General features: G+C 40.7%; 1 protein-coding gene across 1 annotated transcript; it reads left to right on the forward strand.

The window, feature by feature from the left end:
• Positions 1–14460: 14460 nt before the first annotated feature.
• On the forward strand, positions 14461–20322 carry LOC121580132 (tetraspanin-3). Its single transcript, XM_041895189.2, has 7 exons — positions 14461–14668; positions 16258–16449; positions 16545–16619; positions 16758–16859; positions 16964–17116; positions 18186–18269; positions 19154–20322. The coding sequence occupies exons 1-7, from the start codon at positions 14606–14608 to the stop codon at positions 19244–19246; spliced, it is 762 nt and encodes a 253-aa protein (XP_041751123.1). The 5' UTR covers positions 14461–14605; the 3' UTR covers positions 19247–20322.
• Positions 20323–20946: the final 624 nt, after the last annotated feature.

Genomic DNA, 20946 nt, shown 5'->3' on the forward strand with positions numbered 1-20946 from the left:
ACCAATAAGAAGAAGAGACTTGTTGGGCCAAGAATTAAGAGCAATGGACATTAGACCGGTGGAAATGTGTCCTTTGGGCTGGAGTCCAAATTGGAGATTTTTGGTTCCAACCGCCTTGTCTTTGTGAGATGCGGTGGGGGTGAACGGATGATCTCTGCATGTATATTTCCCACCGTAAAGCATGGAGGAGGAGGTGTTATGGTGTGGGGGTGCTTTGCTGGTGACACTGTCTGTGATTTATTTAGAATTCAAGGCACACTTAACCAGCATGGCTACCACAGCATTCTGCAGTGATATGCCATCCCATCTGGTTTGAACTTAGTGGGACTATCATTTGTTTTTCAACAAGACAATGACCCAACACACCTCCAGGCTGTGTAATGGCTATTTTACCAAGAAAGAGAGTGATGGAGTGCTGCATCCGATGACCTGGCCTCCACAATCCCCCGACCTCAACCAAATTGAGATGGTTTGGGATGAATCGGACCGCAGAGTGAAGGAAAAGCAGCCAACAAGTGCTCAGCATATGTGGGAACTCCTTCAAGACTGTTGGAAAAGCATTCCAGGTGAAGCTGGTTGAGAGAATGCCAAGAGTGGTTACTACATGATTTAATGTGTTATTTCATAGTTTTGATGTCTTCACTATTATTCTACAATGTAGAACATAGTAAAAAATCTAGGAAAACCGTTGAATGAGTAGGTGTTCTAAAACTTTTGACCGGTAGTGTGTATATACAGTGGGGAGAACAAGTATTTGATACACTGCCGATTTTGCAGGTTTTCGTACTTACAAAGCATGTAGAGGTCTGTAATTTTTATCATAGGTACACTTCAACTGTGAGAGACGGAATCTAAAACAAAAATCCAGAAAATCACATTGTATGATTTTTAAGTAATTCATTTGCATTTTATTGCATGACATAAGTATTTGATCACCTACCAACCAGTAAGAATTCCGGCTCTCACAGACCTGTTAGTTTTTCTTTAAGAAGCCCTCCTGTTCTCCACTCATTACCTGTATTAACTGCACCTGTTTGAACTCGTTACCTGTATAAAAGACACCTGTCCACACACTCAATCAAACAGACTCCAACCTCTCCACAATGGCCAAGACCAGAGAGTTGTGTAAGGACATCAGGGATACAATTGTAGACCTGCACAAGGCTGGGATGGGCTACAGGACAATAGGCAAGCAGCTTGGTGAGAAGGCAACAACTGTTGGCGCAATTATTAGAAAATGGAAGAAGTTCAAGATGACGGTCAATCACCCTCGGTCTGGGGCTCCATGCAAGATCTCACCTCGTGGGGCATCAATGATCATGAGGAAGGTGAGGGATCAGCCCAGAACTACACGGCAGGACCTGGTCAATGACCTGAAGAGAGCTGGGACCACAGTCTCAAAGAAAACCATTAGTAACACACTACGCCGTCATGGATTAAAATCCTGCAGCACACGCAAGGTCCCCCTGCTCAAGCCAGCGCATGTCCAGGCCCGTCTGAAGTTTGCCAGTGACCATCTGGATGATCCAGAGGAGGAATGGGAGAAGGTCATGTGGTCTGATGAGACAAAAATAGAGCTTTTTGGTCTAAACTCCACTCGCCGTGTTTGGAGGAAGAAGAAGGATGAGTACAACCCCAAGAACACCATCCCAACCATGAAGCATGGAGGTGGAAACATCATTCTTTGGGGATGCTTTTCTGCAAAGGGGACAGGACGACTGCACCGTATTGAGGGGAGGATAGATGGGGCCATGTATCGCGAGATCTTGGCCAACAACCTCCTTCCCTCAGTAAGAGCATTGAAGATGGGTCGTGGCTGGGGGAACCCGAAACACACAGCCAGAATGATGGAGACCACTGTGTTCTTGGGGACCTTCAATGCTTCAGAAATGTTTTGGTACCCTTCCCCAGATCTGTGCCTCGACACAATCCTGTCTCAGAGCTCTACGGACAATTCCTTTGACCTCATGGCTTGGCTTTTGCTCTGACATGCACTGTCAACTGTGGAACCTTATATAGACAGGTGTGTGCCTTTCCAAATCATGTCCAATCAATTGAATTCACCACAGGTGGACTCCAATCAAGTTCTCAAGGATGATCAATGGAAACAGGATGCACCTGAGCTCAATTTTGAGTCTCATAGCAAAGGGTCTGAACACTTATGTAAATAAGGTATTTCTGTTTTTTATTGTTAATAAATTAGCTAACATTTCTAAAATTCTGTTTTCGCTTCATCATTATGGGGTATTATGTGTAGATTGATCAGGAAAAAATGTAATTCAATCCATTTTAGAATAAGGCTTTAATGTAACAAAATTTGGAAAAAGTCAAGGGGTCTCAATATTTTCCGAATGCACTGTATATGTTAGAGTCACCTTTGGCAGCGATTACAGCTGTGAGTCTTTCTGGGTAAGTCTCTAAGAGCTTTGCACACCTGGATTGTACAATATTTGCACTTTATTCTTTTAAAAATTCTTCAAGCTCTGTCAAGTTGGTTGTAGATTTTCAAACTGATTTAAGTAAAAACTGTAATTAGGCCACTCAGGAACATTCAATGGCGTCTTGGTAAGCAACTCCAATGGCCTTGTGTTTTAGGTTATTGTCCTGCTGAAAGGTGAATTTGTTTCCCAGTGTCTGTTGGAAAGCAGACTGAACCAGGTTTTCCTCTAGGATTTTGACTGTGCTTAGCTCTATTCCATTTAATTTTATCCTAAAAAAAGTCCCTAGTCCTTGCCGATGGCAAGCATACCCATAACATGATGCAGCCACCAGCATGCTTGAAAATATGAAGAGTGGTACTCTATGATGTGTTGTGTTGAATTTGCCCTTAAAACATAACACTTTGTATTCAGGACATCAAATTAATTTCTTTGCCACATCTTTTGCTGTTTTACTTTAGGATGAATGTTTTGGGATATTTTTCTATTCTGTACAGGCTGCGTTCTTTTCACTCTGTCATTTAGGTTAGTATTGTGGAGTAATTACAATGTTGTTGATCCATCCTAATTTTTCTCCTATTAGACATTAAACTCTGTAACTGTTTTAAAGTCACCACTGGCCTCATGGTGAAATCCCTGAGGGATTTCCCTCCTCTCCAGCAACTGAGTTAGGAAGTACGCCTGTATCTTTGTAGTGACTGGGTGTATTGATACACTATCCAAAGTGTAATTAATAACTTCACCATGCTCAAAGGGATATTCAATGTCTGCTTTTGTTATTTTTACCCATCTACCAATAGGTGCCCCTCTTTGCGAGGCATTGGAAAACCTCCCTGGTCTTTGTGGTTGAATCTGTGTTTGAAATTCACTGCTCGACTGAGGGACCTTACAGATAATTATATATGTGGGGTACAGAGATGAGGTAGTCATTCAAAAATCATGTTTAACACTATTATTGCACACAGAGTGAGTCCATGCAATTTATTATGTGACTTGTTAAGCAAAGTTTTACTCCTGAACTTATTTAGGCTTGCCATAACAAAGGGGTTGAATTCTTATTGACTCAAGACATTTCAGTATTTAATTTTTAATTTAATTTGTAAAAATGTCTAAAAACATAATTCCACTTTGACATGATGGGGTATTGTGTGTAGGCCAATCACACAAAATCTCAATTTAATCCATTTTAAATTCAGGCTGTAACACAACAAAGTATGGAAAAAGTCAAGGGGTGTGAATATTTTCTGAAGGCGCAGTACAGTAATGTATATGCTCTCATGGTGAGGAGGAAGATCTAAGGATAGACAAAGTTACTATGAAGATTTATGAAGGATAAATATTTGCCTCTTCAAATCAAGTGTTAAAGCCCTGACACAGGGCCTTATTCAATAAACCTTGTACAGCATCCAAATATTATTGAGACGCAGCCAAACAGTATTCCTCCCACACCGTTAGAATTGTTATACAATAATACAATAAATGCAACCATATTTTATACATGATTTATTAACAGATCTGAAGGCAGATTTTGCTCTGACAGTCTTCATTTAATGCACCCTGTACAGTTTCCCTGATGGTATGGGTTAAAATTCTAATAACAGTGGGTGGTCACAGTCTCTTTAAATCATCTTGCAATTCTAGATGTGGCCCTGGTTTGCTTATACAGTTTCTAATGTATCTAATGGTGAATCCTATATGTCTTTATATAGAATACTGGAAATCCCTCCAACATAGGCTTATCCCCATCAAAGGGTTAATCGGGTATGTTTGGGGGACACCAGCACTTTCCAGGTCTCTAGGGAATTACCTGCATTGACTCAGTCTGTAGGTACTTCACACATCCTTCAGGCACTTTAAGATTAAATAACCTATGATCAGTGAGCCCTTCAAGTTCATGGCTTCCATGCGAGTCGAGTCCAGCTCGATCAGAGACCTCATACCTTTCAAGTATTGTCCTTGTCAAGGTAATTAATTTATTAAGAAGGCAGTTTCCCGGTCACAGATTAAGTTTAGTCCTGGACTAAAAAGCAACTTTCAAGCAATTTTTATTCCTCTTGTGTTATTGAAAATGGCTCGTAAGTAAGCATTTCGGCGCATGTGACAAATACAATTTGATTTGATTTCATGGCGATTGTACATTGACCATGCTTTTATTCCAGGACTAGGTTTAATCTGTGCCCTGAGAAACCGCCCCAAATGTCTGAACGTACTTTGTCTCTCTTGCATCAAATTCCTTCACCGATGCACTTAGTTGTCTCGATAGTCCATTCATAATATCCTAATTTCTGTCACGCAAACTCACAGCACCCAGGCTAAATGAATGAACGGTGTGACTGGAGTCTTGGATGTCAAAGGTTAGACAGGGGACAATACCAAGCAGTAGGCCTAGTTCTCTAACTTAACTTCCCAGTTAGCCAGTTAGCACCCTGAAGTGACAAAAAGGACACTGTCTCAACAGCTCTAATTCTGGGGTGATAATCAGCAAGTCCTCTCTGCGTCCCAAAGGGTATCCGATTTCATAGTGCACTACTTTTGATCAGAGCACTACGGGCCCTGGTCAAAAGTAGTGCACTACATAGGGAATAGGGTGCCATTTGGGATCCTAGCCCTCCTGTCCTAAGACCGGAGGCTGAGGTCCGTGGGACTGAGAACGACAGTCCAGTGACCACGACTGCCTGTGTGCCACAACTGACAGCCAAATGTCAGGTTACTCATGTGGAACTAAGGCCCTGGGGGTGTCTTAGCAGGAAACAATGTTTGCATCACAAACGGAACCCTATTCCCTACATAGCCCATAGTGCTCTGGTCAAAAGTAGTGCACGATGTAGGGAATAGGGTGCCATTTGTGATGCATGCAATGTGTTGGCCTGAATTTCCTGCCATGCATGGCGTCAGGAAAGCTGAAGGAATATGTTGTGGGCAGAGCTGATAATGGACCTAATTTACACCTCCAATAATGTATCCTAAAATATACATTTATCTCAAGGGGCTAATATTGATTTCTCTACTGATAATACATTAACTAGTAGAGGTGCTGAGGGTGCTGCAGCAGCACCAACAGAAGAATCGGACAACAACAAAAACAGATTTGTTTATTTTTCTTTTTTTTTGAAGAAAATATATGTTCTCACAAAAGTAGTGCACTGGGCCTTTACTAGTCCTGTATTAGAGGACTCATATAGCCGTCTGTAATATGATCAACCACTTCAGTAGTTGCATTGCAGAGTTCTCCATAATAGGCCTATTCATCTATAGATTCTAGTCTTCTGAAACTAAACATATTGGAATATTCCCTCTGCAGTGACCTTAATTGAGTTTACTATGGACTAATTAATTATGAAATAATTGACATATTGACGTGTTTCCACATTACTGTTGACACTGATAGGCTATGCTTAAGCCACCTATTGTTCGATCTAATCGCCATGCGTAAAAGCGCGCGTAATTTATGCAGCAAATATTATTTATAGATTTAAAGATTACGCACGAATGAATCATTATGTTGTGGCCAATTTAAACTGTGAGAATGACTGACAGCTTGGGTTTGGTCACCAACCATGCTTGTGAATTGCTCTGCATAAAATGCCCTGACTTCGTGTCGGTGTCACGCAAGAGGGCCCACCCAGATCAGCATGGTATAAATGCAGCATCGGATTGGGTCTGGAAGTCTGTCACGAATAACTGCGCTTCTATTGCCACTTGGAAATTTTGCGTCCAGGGGAGAGTTCGAAAGCCTATTTCCTCCGTAGAGATGTCCGGATTTTATATGAACAACGTTTGCCAATTTGTTTTTTTTACCTACCTTGTGCTTTTTTCTTACATTTCTGTAACCACTTCAGTAAGTTTTGATTTAACCGAACTTGGAAATAAAGTTGCGAAAATTAAAGTTAATCAAAGAGGGAATCTTTGGGCGACAGGTGAGGCATGCGAAGGCTATTCTCAATCTCATCCACAACACAACATACAATTGTGAAAGTAAAATCTGGCAATTACATATATTTGTATTCCTATTTACAACAATGGATTAAGTCTAACTCTTATCAAAGAAAGCTATATTTACTCTTTCAAAATATAGACTTTCAACATGTTAGGAAATATTTAATTTCACTTGAGAATCAAATTACACTTACCAAACTATTATTTTATCTTACCTCCAAGGTCATTTTATGGGCAAGAAGAGTGTCATGGATAGCCCTCTGCTCCAGTCTCCGGATGGGCAGGCTGTGGATGCGTTCGAGGTCGCCTTGAGTCACGGGATGGGAAACCTCTTCCAAGATGTGCTGAGGGTTGCGTTGCAAGCCCAACTCAGAGAGGACACAGAGAACGGCTCTAAAAACCAGGTGAGCTATCAACAACACCGACCTGTATATGACCATAGTGGATTTATCTGTACATTTTAAAATGAGATTATCTTGTGTCAAAAATGCATTGTTTAATGGCATTATCTTAACCAGGTGAGCCTCAACTGGTCTGACAAGAGATTTAACTGTGAAGTAGAAAATACATGTCTAATGCATTATTTAATGGCATTCTCTTAATATCCCATAGGAGACTGGATTGTTGATGAAGATATTAGAGAGCTACATTCAAAACAACAGAAAGTGATGCAGAAGTCTATCATAATGTTACTTATAACCAAGCAGAAGTCATCCAGTCTATGTCTATAAAGGTTTTGGTCAATATGGAATCAAATCTCTTATGCTATAAAATGATTGTAACATGTCTGTTCAGTTTACAGTTTACCAAAATGCCATTTGCAATGTCACTGGATCCAAAATGAGGGGTGAATCAAATGTACATGTGTATTTATCGTTTTTGAAGATGTGCTGCATTGTATTGTTGATATTAAATTATTTATATTCAATAAAACCAATTATTTGCAAATTCTTTGACATTTACCGTACATTAAATTGTTAAAAGGTTCCAAAAAGGAAAAGTTAAGGTTTTCATACTTGAGGTATGAACAATTTATCAGGGTTGCAGAGTATATGTCCTGTATACTCCAGGGAATTGTAAGAAAGGAATCCTATAGTTTTACTGACAAAAATAATGGATCGTTCCTTCATAGCCTACACACATAGACCAAAAACTAAGGGGAAGGCAGCATACCATCGTAATAATCACTCTACAATGTGAAATTACAGGCATGATATCAACAGACACTTCAGAAGATCAATTAAGTTATCTAATAACACAGAGAGGTATGAACAAGACCCATTCTTCACTTAAAATCCTCTCATTGCTGCCTGTGGACTGGAAGAGTAGCCTACTAATAGACTTCATTCTCATGTTTGTCTCCTGAAGCTTTCATTGAGGAGACAGAGAGAACACTCCAGATTGATCTGACTAATAAATAACTTTTTCTTTTTTAATACAAGGATTCTGTACTTGAGAATAGATTAAATCACATTATCACCATATTGCTCTGACTAATAAATACATGTTTTGATTATGTCCTTGAGAATAGAATATTAAGTGAAATCACATTATGTTGTGGAAACAGGGTTTATTAAAAATGCACAAAACAGTACAAGTGGATAGATATTAATTCTGTCCGTTTCTGCCCCCTTTAACACTGATATTGACAGATATTCCATAGGGGCCTATACCACATTACTTTAGTCAGCCAGGGAAGAGAAGCTTCACTTTTCCTCAGGCTATAGCAGGACTGAGAAATCAACAGATTGTACTCACAGCGTGAGTGAGAGAAAATAACTTGCTTTTAATGCGAGCAAATATAACAAGTGTGTACTAAAAATCAAGTTGAAGCAAGCAACACTTACTTACATAAACACTACATGTGGGCGCCTTACATAAATACTGTATATTCATGATTTAATGTTTAAATATTTTCTTGGCTTTTTTGCATGAAGGGATGATCTCTGGCCTTCTCAATCAATAATGGCAATGTAATGTATTTCACCTTTATTGCCCTGAGACAATCCACTGTATTATAAACTGAACTAATAACATTAGCCAACTATATTTCAATGACTTTTACCAATATGTTCTGCCAGTCATGACAGTTCCTGTAGGCAGGGTATCTAATTTTTCCAAGCTGTTATTTGTTCTGTGTAGCTTACTTGACTGAAACTCTATACGTCAATAATGAAACATTTACTAGTGTGTGGCCTGTTGATGTGTAATACATTCAACTTTGGTAACACATACATGACTCACAAACAAACAGGGCTTACACTGTGCATATGAAGGCTGACTCAATGTATATACTGTATATTTGGGATTTAAAAGGAGTCTATCCAGGTTCCTGGAAACTGACAGTGTGGGGTTTAAGTAGTTTTATGGACATTTACCGTACACAACATCTAATACATGTAGATGTTAGGAACAAATGGTAGCCAATAGCCACATTTCCCCATCTCACACTATGGGTGCTTGAGCATTCAGTAAGGTCTGCACCCAGGGTCTGCTCACTCCCACCACACATCCGTCACTTCAGTTCAGACCCACTTCGGACTTTCTGTTCACGCTCAAAAACAAAGCTGAGAACACACCTGTTTAGGATTCCTTTTAAATAACCCAATGGCGTTCTCTCTGATGTCTTCGTGTCCTCACCTGTCTGACTCCTCCTTCATGTCTGATGTTCTATTGTTTTGCCTCTGTATTCGGTGGTTATCTCTCCACAGCTCTGTACCAGGGTTGGGGTCAATTCTATTTCAATTCCAGTCAATTCAGAAAGTAAACGAAATTCCAATTCCATATTTTTCTAATTGAAAAGCATTTGAATGGGAATTTCAGCGTAATTCCTGAATTGACTGGAATAGAAACGGAATTGACCCCAACCCTGTTCTGTACTGTCTGATGTTTGACTTCATTATTTTATCATTACGTTAGGTGACCTCACATGTCCAGAAAGGTGCCTAACAAATAAATGCCATATTCTCAGCACCCAATGTCTGAAAAGCATTCCTACAATCCAGTCAAAAGAGGTCTCTGTAAAATAGAGGTTAGATGATTGATTAGATTAGGATGTTTTTAAATTAAGTATAGTAGATATTGTCCTTGTGTTCTCTTCACAATGTATGAATGTATTTTGTTACTCTCGGTCTTGATTACTTACAGCTGTGTAGTTCTAATACACTAACACCTCTTCTCACATTGTTGTCTCATGTGGTTGATTTATGATTATTCCTCTTCAAATTACAGTTGATTAAAGTTACCCAGTTGTAATTACTGTATATATACTGGGTGGGTCGAACCTGAATGCTGATTGGCTGACACCATGGTATATCAGACCATATACCACGGGTATGACAAAACATTTCTAATTACTTTGGCAACCAGTTTATAATAGCAATAAGGCACCTCGCGGATTTGTGGTATATGGCAAATATACTACAGCTAATGGCTGTATCCAGGCACTCTGTGTTGCATCTGTACATAAGAACAGCCCTTAGCCATGGTATATTGGCCATATACCACACCTCCTCGGGACATATTGCTTAAATATATGACACACAAGTATACATAATATATTATATACATGTAGGGTACACATGAATATTACCATATTTTGCATGGTAACGTGTTGCATAGGGTTATTATTATTATTATTATTATTATTAGCCGTGCATAGCTCCCAGATACACTGTCAGTATGGAGTAGGAGGGGGAATAAATTATCCTACACAGAATTCATTCAGCGATATTGAATTTGGCTATAATCAGTGGCCCCTCAACTAGCCTATGTACATGCATGACACCTCTGGGGAAATGCTTTTACATTTAATTAGGCTATCTCCTCAGAATGATTTGCTAAATCTCGAAGGGTCATCATGATATAATTTGTAGATTAATTTACAGTAAATAAATAAACAAACAATAAACATAGTTTGAATGGTCAGATGAGGTAACACCCAGCCATTTATAGGTTACGGTGTAGCACATCATAGTGTTCATTGTATTTCGTAATGAACAGTTGATTGAATTGAAATGTACTTGTCTTTCCGTGACTAATGGCTCGCACACATCGCACCGACACATCGCACCGAATGTCTCTAGGGTTCGTCTGCCAATCGTTCCGCGCGCTGTGTTTTGACCACCCGCTGTAGACGTCTGACTGCCGACATTTTTCAAGCGGCTCTACATGCAAAATCGGTGCGCACTGCGTTCGCAAATTACGTTCAGAGGTGTTAAGTACTCTCGTCCAGCAACCGCTACTGGTGTGTCTGATCCCTAAGAAGTGCATGACCCTAATGTTTTCAGTGTGGTCATTGAGTAAGTAGTAGGCGGCATCCCTAGTTAGAGTATGACGTGCTAGTCCAGCCCGCCAGCCCCCAACACTAGATCTCCACTGACATATGCTCCTTCTCTCCTTGGGGAAGAGAGATTGAATTTATCATCTCAATGGCCTTTCCTTGCTTCCCACTCACTCCATTACACAAATCCCAGCTTTGCCTTCCTTGCGTGGTAGAAGATACACAGTGATCTGTCTCCTCTGACAGATCATATGCATACACATCTGCTGACATGTCTAGCTGGAGGCTGATAGCATATTAACCAGGCAGACAGACAGCCGAGGAAGCAGTCATTTGCTCTCATGAATGCACTAATGTTGATTGGGTGGACAGCTTTTTTATTAAGAAAGTAAACTATGTCCTTATATCACTTGATAGTAACACAGATATCACATTCATATAGATGCCTCAAAGATAGCCTGTATAAAGCCAATTTAATTTGCTTTTGGAGGATGTCATCATTTTGCAATGTTGGGTTGGCAGATGTATTGTTTTTCTAAATTTGAGTGGAGATATGAAGTGGTTTAAATGTATTTTGAGGCAGTAACTCCCAGCACCACAAACAACATAAGCTTGATAGTGTGTGGTTTAAATTACCACCACAATAAAATTATACTGAAGGAACAGGTGAAGCCATTGAAATGCTGGTGGTGAGAGAGAATAAATCATAATGCTTCTGATAGTGACATCAGTATGATGAGTAGAGTGACTCCAATATAACAACAATTGTACCTGGTTCAAATGCATGTTTGTAAAACAATGATTATAGCATATGCCTGGACAATTTGAATAAAACACCAACAGTTTGTCTTGTTAGTTAGGTCATGATTTCCCGGCCTAAACAGATTTTTTTTAAATACATTTGCTCTTAATACACTCTTGGTGAAAGTTAGCCATAGAGACTTGTTATCATGATGCAAAAATTCATTTGGCTCCCAGCTTATAATACCTATGGCTGACTGATGGATGGATCTAGGTGGCATTTAATAGCTCAATAAAGGAAAGGCTTTAGGCAAGGGCTATAGCCCACAACCTCAGAGATAATGTAGAACCTAAGGTATTCATTCTGTCTTATTTCAAACCATTGATGTTGGCTGTCAGGTAGAGGTCATTCATCTCCCCTTCTAAAGTTGAAGACAAGTTAGACAAGTTTTAGTTCTAGCAACAGTTCTCTACTACCACATTGGTCCTCTCTAGCTCATTGGTCCTCTTTAGCTCATTGGTCCTCTGTAGCTCATTGGTCCTCTGTAGCTCATTGGTCCTCTGTAGCTCATTGGTCCTCTGTAGCTCAATTGGTAGAGCATGGCGCTTGTAACGCCAGGGTAGTGGGTTCGATCCCCGGGACCACCCATACGTAAAAATGTATGCACACATGACTGTAAGTCGCTTTGGATAAAAGCGTCTGCTAAATGGCATATTATACATTAATGCAAATTCACGAGACCATACCGGTATGTGGGTTTAACCGTTTTAATATAATAAAGAAAGACATTGGGAACACATTAGGATCTGCGTGCTTTGAGAAACACACAATCCTCTCACAGGAGTTGTGTGTGTGCATGCATCAATATTTTGTCTCATATTATACATAAATGGATGCAAGGCAAAGATAACAATTGAGGGGGTATACTGCCACCTTCTGGTATGAATGATCATTTTCCTGTCTTGAGTTTTCTAATCTTTTACTGCTTACTCACTGCCTATCAGTTTTGAAACCCTCCTTTATGGTAGCTTTAGTATATAGGCCTTGTATGTGTGTACTATGTACAGTGTGTGTGTCATATTTTGTGTTTTATTTATATGTTTTTGATAATTAAAAGCTACTAGGCATGTTGGATTTAATTTAAACTAGTCTGCAATCTGTTTTAACAAAACAACTTATACATTGTATCACTTCATAATGTTACAGTATCCAACAGTTTACTGTCTGCAGGTACTGCTGGATATTGGGAGGTCTTTATTTGCAGATGATGGGGCCTTATGGAAGAGGGGAAGATACAGTATGTACCATACATAGTCAGGAAAGTACAGGAAGCAATTGAGGAGGTAGAACGGTGGGCATTAATGTGGGGATTCAGGTTCTCTGTAGAGAAAACTCAGACAGTGTTCTTTACCAGGAGGAAGGTGGGAGATGAGGTACGCCTGAGGTTGTACGGGAGAGAACTGGAGAGTGTGGGGGTCTTCAGGTTCTTCGGGGTGTACTTTGACACTAGGCTGAACTGGCAGAACACATTGAGAGAGTGGTGGGAAAGTGTAAGAAGGTGCTAAATGTGATGCACTGTCTGACAGGGATGGAATGGGGGGCTGTGTATTCCTCACTGAGGACCATGTATGTTGCATTGATCCGATCTGTAATAGACTATGAGCGTATGGTTCGGCAGCCCGGACCTCACTGGAAGACTAGATGTCATACAGGCACTAGGACTCAGAATATGTAGTGGGGTGTTTCGGACCTCCCCAGTGTCCACACTACAGGTGGAGATGAGGGAGATGCCATTGCAGATTAGGAGATAGCAGCTGGCAATGAACTATTGGCTCAACCTACAGGGACATGGGGTGTCTCATCCTGCGAAAGGGGTGCTATAGGCATGCTGGGAACATGAGCGAGGACAGAACACAAGCTTTGGGTGGGTGGGTAATACCCAGGCGAGGGAGATGGAACTGTATGGAAGGGAGTTTAGCACCACGGTAGCTATTCCTGTGAAGATTACACAAAGATAGGGAGGGTGTTGAGTCATCTGATTTGTTTAAAAGACATCTGGATACTGTATATCAGATGTTTTTGCCCATTTACACAGATGGTTCAAAAGACCCAAGGACAGGACATACTAGGTCAGCATTTGCAGTGCAGGAATGTGGGGTGGCTGTCAGGAAACGTATAACAGACCACCTGGCTGTATACACAGAGGAGCTGATGGCTGTACTGTTGGCCTTGCAGTGGGTGGAGGAAGTCAAGCCAGACAGAGTAGTTCTTTGCTCTGACTCATGTGCAATGTTGATGAGTCAGCAGTCCTTTAGCTCATGTAACAGACAATACCTGCTGTATGAGGTACTACAAAACCATGGCAGGGTTTGACAGATGGGTATACAGACAAGATACACTTGGGCCCCAGCCCATGTGGGGAGGGAGGGGAATGAGGCAGCTGATGTACTGGCTAAACAGGCCCTTAGTAGTGGGGAGGTGGACGTTGAAGTTTCAATGAGCAAGGCAAAAGGCCTGATATGGACAGTGGTGGTGCAGAGATAGCAGGAGCAGTGGAACAGAGACACTAAGGGCAGGCATCTATTCCAAGTACAGAGGAAAGTTGGGGAGGGGAAGACGGTAGGAAGAGAGAAGAGAGGAGGCCATCTTTACAAGGCTAAGGGTGGGACACAGCCGATCGCATAAGACAGCATCCAACAGGAAGGTGTGATTATTGCCAGGAAACAGACAGTGGCGCATGTGCTGATACAGTGTGGGCAGTATGAAAGGGAAAGAGAGAGACTGAGATCCAGTATGAGGGAGAAGGGGATACAGGAATTTAGTTTAAAGAGCATACTGAGTAGAACATCATTAGATACCGTCTAATAGTGTATCTTTTTTAGGAGAAACAGGGCTGGCAGGTAGGATTTAGGTAGGATTCCTCCATCTTTGGCCCACACTCCAGTATAGTAGGTGGCAGTAATGTGCCATAACGTTGGATGCCAACCGCCACAGAAGAAGAAGTTTACCGTCTGGTTGTTTTGATGATCTCATCTAGACACGTGACATATCCGCACTTTTGGCGATTTGTTAGTTGAATCCGGGCAGTGGGGCAGAACCGACAACTGCACTGAGGTATAATAAGAACGGGCAGGACAGCCATTTTATTATAACAACATCCATGATCCATCTGAAATTACAGTAACATATTTGGATTCCTGCGCAACCATGGGCCAGTGTGGGATTACTTCATCAAAGACCGTCCTGGTGTTTCTGAATCTAATATTCTGGGTAAAATATCACGAACATGTATTCGACGCTAGGTAGTCAAGGTTGGGACTAATTACAGTACGCAACAGAAATTGCTAACGTTAGCTGCAGCAAAGGGAGACGTGTGCTAACATTAGCTAGCTCACGTTAATTCTCTACAAAGTGAATATGTGGTGCTTCCCACCATCTTGTCTAGTTTGTTCTTTATTAAATTATACATTATTTCTCAAATGTATGCTTTGCTGTTATTGAAAGAAAACGGGTAGAACATGGACAGGTAGCCAGCAGATCCGACCCGCTAGTTTACAGTTGCACAAGGGTCGAACAGCATTCCTGTGTATATTAACACACTTTCCGGAAATGGCTGCTGTTGCTACTGCTCGCTAACATGAGGAAGAAAAACGGCGTTAACATTTGGGATAATGTGACAATTCGGAGTACAACGCATTTCTCATCCCTGGATGGAGGTACATTTTCCGAGCCATCATATCTCGCGGCGGCTCCGCGGTGTCTTAATATACACAGGATGCTGTCAGACACTAGTGCAGCTGTAAACAAGCGTGTCGGATCTGCTGGCTAATGCTGGACAGGCATTTGCCATTGTTGTTAGCTCTAGCTTTTAGCTAACTAACCGTCCGACGTTTAGTGATGCAATTTGGTGCATGAAAACCAGCGAGATAACAATAAATTAGATATAATAAAATACTGCATAACGGTGGGTAAGACTATATGCACGATTGTAGGTTGTGCCAGTCAGCTTAGCAGAAAACGTATCACTGTGTGAGGCCTAGCTAGCCTGTTAGCTGACGCCTAGCCGCCATGCGCCGATGTCACCTGACATTTCATTGCAGTATCAGGGTTTTCACAAGTTAGTATTGCATATTGTTTAGGCCTAACCTCTCACTCAATCTCATCTGATAGTAGCCTGACGACTCACACTAAATTACTACGCTTCTCTGTCGTTCGCTACATACTTTCATTACCGAGAAGAAACTAACGTAGAGTTTGGCTGGAGCAAGGAGTCTGGGTAGCAGCCAGACAAATCTGATCGTGCTTGGTAATGCAATGTTCACTTAGCTTACATGACTGAGGATTCCCTTTTTATTTATTTGTTTTATTACATTTCAAATTGCAATACAAAAAAAGATAGGACATCACTACACATATTTTCTCTAAAGAAACATAAAATAACATGAAAGTCAAATAAATCACTAGTTTTAAATGTTAAAGTACCTCAAATATAATAAATAGAATAAGGTCAGGGGTTAGAATTGTATAAACCTATGAAAGAGTTGTAAGAATACATATTTTTTGTTGTTGCTATTGACACATTTATTGCAAGGGTATATTTTGTGTAAGATTTTAAACTGAAACTGAGGATTCCCTTGCTACACACCAGCAGCTAGCCAGTGACGACATACCAACATTGTTTTAACAACAAACACACATAAAGCGATGTCTCAGTCTGGACTCAATATTGGGTTTTCTTTCTGATAAACAAAACAACATTGGTTTCTCTTTCTGATAAACAAAAAAACTTTGGAGGTTACATTGCCTGACACACACTGTCTCTTGCTCTTTGTCTCTCTCTCTCATTGCCCCCTCTCTAGGCTGCAGCTGGAATTCTGTGTTACATTGGAGCCTATGTGTTCATCACATATGATGACTATGACCACTTCTTTGAGGATGTGTACACCTTGATCCCAGCGTCCATTATAATAGCAGTCGGGACTCTGCTGTTTATCATTGGGCTGATTGGATGCTGTGCCACAATACGAGAAAGCTCCTGTGGACTAACAGCTGTAAGTATTTTAAAAAAAACACATGGATACAAAAGTAATTTCTAGTCTTTGGACTAGATATTGAGTTGATCATATCTCTTCTCTTTGCACCACAGTTTGCTGTCATTCTCCTGCTGGTGTTTGTCACAGAAGTTGTTGTGGTGGTTCTTGGCTATATCTACAGAGCAAGGGTTAGTATTGGCCTACTGTCAAGTGTCTAATCGCACAGTAACAATAGGGAAGGATGAATGGGAATGCAGTTTGTTAGCATTTCATATGAATTTTATAATTCTTGCACAGATTAAATTGACGTTGTTGCTTGTACTCAGGTGGAAGATCAGGTGAACCACTCCATTCAGAAGGTGTATGATGAATATAATGGCACCAACACAGACGCCCCCAGCCGTGCCATCGACTATGTGCAGAGACAGGTGAGAACAACACTACTGGATTAAAAAAAAGATGACTATAGGTGAGTTTGCAGGTGCCTACAGCCGTCTCACTCTCTCTCCTCCCGCCCTCTCCCCCGTCATAGCTCCACTGCTGTGGCATCCACAACTACTCTGACTGGAGGAATACTCGCTGGTTCAAGGAGTCCAGAAACAACAGTGTTCCAGTCAGCTGCTGTAAACCCAACATCAGCAACTGTACTGGAACCATGAGCCGGCCTGGCGATCTCTACCCAGAGGTAAGAGAACACGCACACACAAGCGTTTCCATGTGCAGGTTAATATACAAACGAAAATAAATATAGTCTATAAAGGGACCTTTGTAGCTCAGTTGGTAGAGAATTGTGCTTGTAACACCAGGGTAGTGGGTGTGATTCCCAGGACCACACCAACGTAAACTGTATGCCCGCATGACTGTAAGTCGCTTTGTATAAAAGTGTCTGCTAAATGGCATATATTATAAATCCCATTGGCTATGCAGGGAGGTTGGTTCAGGTTGTCTTTCAATCGCATCATCTCTCTACGGGCGGCAGGTTGCTTAGTGGGTAAGAGCGGTGTGCCAGTAACCGAAAGGTCACTGGTTCTAATCCCCGAGCTGACTAGGTGAAAAATCTGTCGATGTGCTCTTAAGCAAGGCACTTAACCCTAATTGCTCCTGTAAGTCGCTCTGGATAAGAGCGTCTGCTAAATGACTAAAATGTAAAAATGTACTATGCCTGTCTGTCTTGAGCTTGTGCTCTCACTAGCAAACTTACAGCATTGTATCAACTGGTACCGGCCCACAAGGTTTCCTGCACCAGTGAGTCTGAAAAGTCTTCACTGTATTTAAAAGAGAATTTACAGACATGTCATACAAGTCCACAAAGGAGGAATATTTAGATTAAGTAATTTTGCTTCCCTCCTAATCTAATGCCTAGTCAAGTAGCTTAAAAATGCTAGAAACCGTGCAAATCAAGCTAGCTAGTTAGCTAACTAGTTACTGTACCAAGGATGTTTAAAAATAAATAAATAAAAATAATAATAATTAACACTGAAACAGAGGAGATGGAGACATGCATTTTGCAAGGAGCCACCGTTCACTTGGTAGGCTCTCATTTCTCCTTGCATATTTATTGTAGTCACTTGCATGTGGTGTCAATTTAATTGTCATTGGGCACTCCTAGAAAACCATTACCTAACACATGACGGCATTCAAATTGATTTCTATTTGATTTGGTTGGACATTCGACCGGCACATTTCATTCCTAAAGAAAATACTGACACACACACACACATGCATGTTTTTAATATTTTTCTTTTTTCCTCTAGGGCTGTGAAGCTCTTGTTGTGAAAAAGCTGAAAGAAATAATGATGTATGTCATTTGGGCTGCTCTGACCTTCGCAGCAATACAGGTAAACAACTATATGGGATAGAAATGTGATATTTGATAACATCTGAACCATGTGTACCAGGAGCATGTTAACTAGAGCTGCAGTAATGTCCTCCTGCAGTGGAGAGTCTCTAGTCTAGTAGGCCTTGAGCTGCTGCTGAGAAGTTGACCTGATTGTGTCAAATCGCTTTTTCAATTTTTCAACGCTACCTTACAACATGGATTCTGCTGACCAGTCACTGCCCTTCTCCTTATGAGGATAACTTGCTCTATTTATGGCATCACTGGATGCATAGTAATTATGAAATTGATGTTCAAATGCATTCGCATGAGTCATAACAATGAATGCTGCAGGTATCCAAAACAGCCACTGCTGCCTTTGGGATGGGGGAGATCAGGAAGAATCAGATCCACCAAAAAGGTGTAAAGTGGTAGAAAACTCGAGGTTGAAGCACTCTAGTGGGTTTTAATATAGAAAGCCTTTATTCTCCATGCATAAAGAGCATTAAAAACCCACCCTGATGAAGGCATGCGCCACATTGTGCAGGTGTTAATGCTCATTGTACCGGGTTAATGAAGACTAGAGTGCCTCAACCTGGATTTTTTTCTACCTTATTTGTAGGTATGATTCTTCTGGTTCTCCTTCTTGTTCTACTTCATTCGAAGAACTTCACTGCACACACCAACTTCTCTTCAGTTAATTGAATCACGTGTGATGGCATGGCACAAGGCTGGGACAGAAACCCTGCACTAATGTTGCTCTGGGAGCAGGACTCCTGGAAATTCTAGTCTCTCGCGACAAGACTTTGAGTAGCTGGGCCAGTGCACGTGAAATTTGATTCTGGGTTGCCGGGATGATGAAAATGCTAACTATGCGTACTGTTGTATTCCTCCATCTGCCCGTAGATGCTGGGGATGCTGTGTGCCTGTGTAGTGCTGTGCAGGAGGGGTCACGACCCGGCCTATGAGCTACTGGTCACCGGAGCAACCTACGCATGAGGAGGACACAGGCCCTGCCCGCACCAAGGGCTCCACCAATAAGAATAAAGAAAAGAAGCCTCACCTGACAAGTCCACAGTTTGTGGTTTTCAGCTGTAGTAAGCTCAAGCACACCTTGCACAGGATAACTATTAGGTATACACTGGTGATGGGGGGGAAATCCGTGAAAATAATGATTTATTGAACATGCTTTGTAACTTATTTTTATTTTAAATGTTTTTTTTAGACACTATGGAACGCCTAAGGCCAAAGTTGTTAAATGGCGAATTGATATTAATGTTGTTTTCCTTTTGCTTAAGAAATACAGCCTTGCCTGTTTTTATTTTCCCTTTTGGGGCACATAAGGGATGATTAGGGGCTCTTTATAGAAGAGGAGAACTACTGTTCAGCGCAATATGTGGAATGTACTCCTTTCTCATGTGACAGTTTGCACTATGACTAAAGCTCTGGAGGTATTTAAGGAATATTGAATCATGTGAATATTAGAAGTACCTTTATCTATGAGGGATCCGGTAGTGTACCACTAAATTGTGAGTCAGTTAACCCATCTCCAGTCTCTCCATTCATAGGTAGTGTAGAAGTACTTTATCAGTGTTACCTAAGACCCATGTGTAGATAGAGCTTTGTGTTACAAGTTGGTACATACGTAGGTGTTTTCCGAAACACATTCTAATACCAAGTAGGAAAGGGAAGGGGTGAATCTCAATTGTATTTTCTTGATTCCTTTCTCCTTGCCTCCTTTTAAAATACATTGGAGGAGAAGATCCAAGTGGAGAAACCTCAGATCTGTGCAAAATTGTGCTTTGAGAAGATGAGGAGGGAGGACATGAGGAATAAAAAAAAGTTACAATTGAGATCCAACCTTATCTGGGCATTTGATGTAAACCACCAAAGAATTGGGACTGAGAGGGAGTCACTGTTTTGTTTAGTATTTTTGTGGCATTGTGTATTATTTTTCAAACATAGAAGTTGATATTTAGACTTGTAGCATTGCAGAAAATAATGTGAAACAAAATCATGTAAATAGATTGGGGAGAGGAAAGAACTTGAAATAAACCTCTACATTTCAACTAAAACATGTTTTATTGTTCACTGATGAACTGAAGTGCCACTATTTCATGTATCCATACTAAGGAAACTACAAAGTAAACATTAAATATTTTATGAATCAAATATTACATCAAATACAGTATACAGCTGTTGGTATTGATTCAGATGCACTACTACTTTCTCTTGTAGATCACTTCTCATGTTGGTCTAAACTAGTGCAGTTATTTTATCCCCACACACATATTTACAATTGATACATTTATAGTTTGACTGTAGTTTTATGTATAGTATCTGAGATTCACTATGGTGCCGTGAAAAAATATTTGTCCCCTTTCTGATTTTCTTTATTTTTGCATATTTTGTTTACTGAATTATCAGATCTTCAACCAAAACCTAATATTAGATCAAGGGAACCTGAGTTTACAAATAACAAAAAAAAACTGACTTATTTTACCTATTTCATTAACAAAGTTATGTAACACACAATTCCCCTGTGTGAAAAAGTAATTGCCCCCTTACACTCAAATGTTTGTGCCACCTTTAGCTGGAATGACTGCAACCAAATGCTTCCTGTAGTTGTTGATCAGACTCACATCACTGTGGAGGAATTTTGTCCTACTCTTGCATGTAGAACTGTTTTAACTCAGTTA

The sequence above is a fragment of the Coregonus clupeaformis genome, chromosome 15 (assembly GCF_020615455.1).
Source record: "Coregonus clupeaformis isolate EN_2021a chromosome 15, ASM2061545v1, whole genome shotgun sequence".
In the NCBI taxonomy this organism is placed as follows: domain Eukaryota; kingdom Metazoa; phylum Chordata; class Actinopteri; order Salmoniformes; family Salmonidae; genus Coregonus; species Coregonus clupeaformis.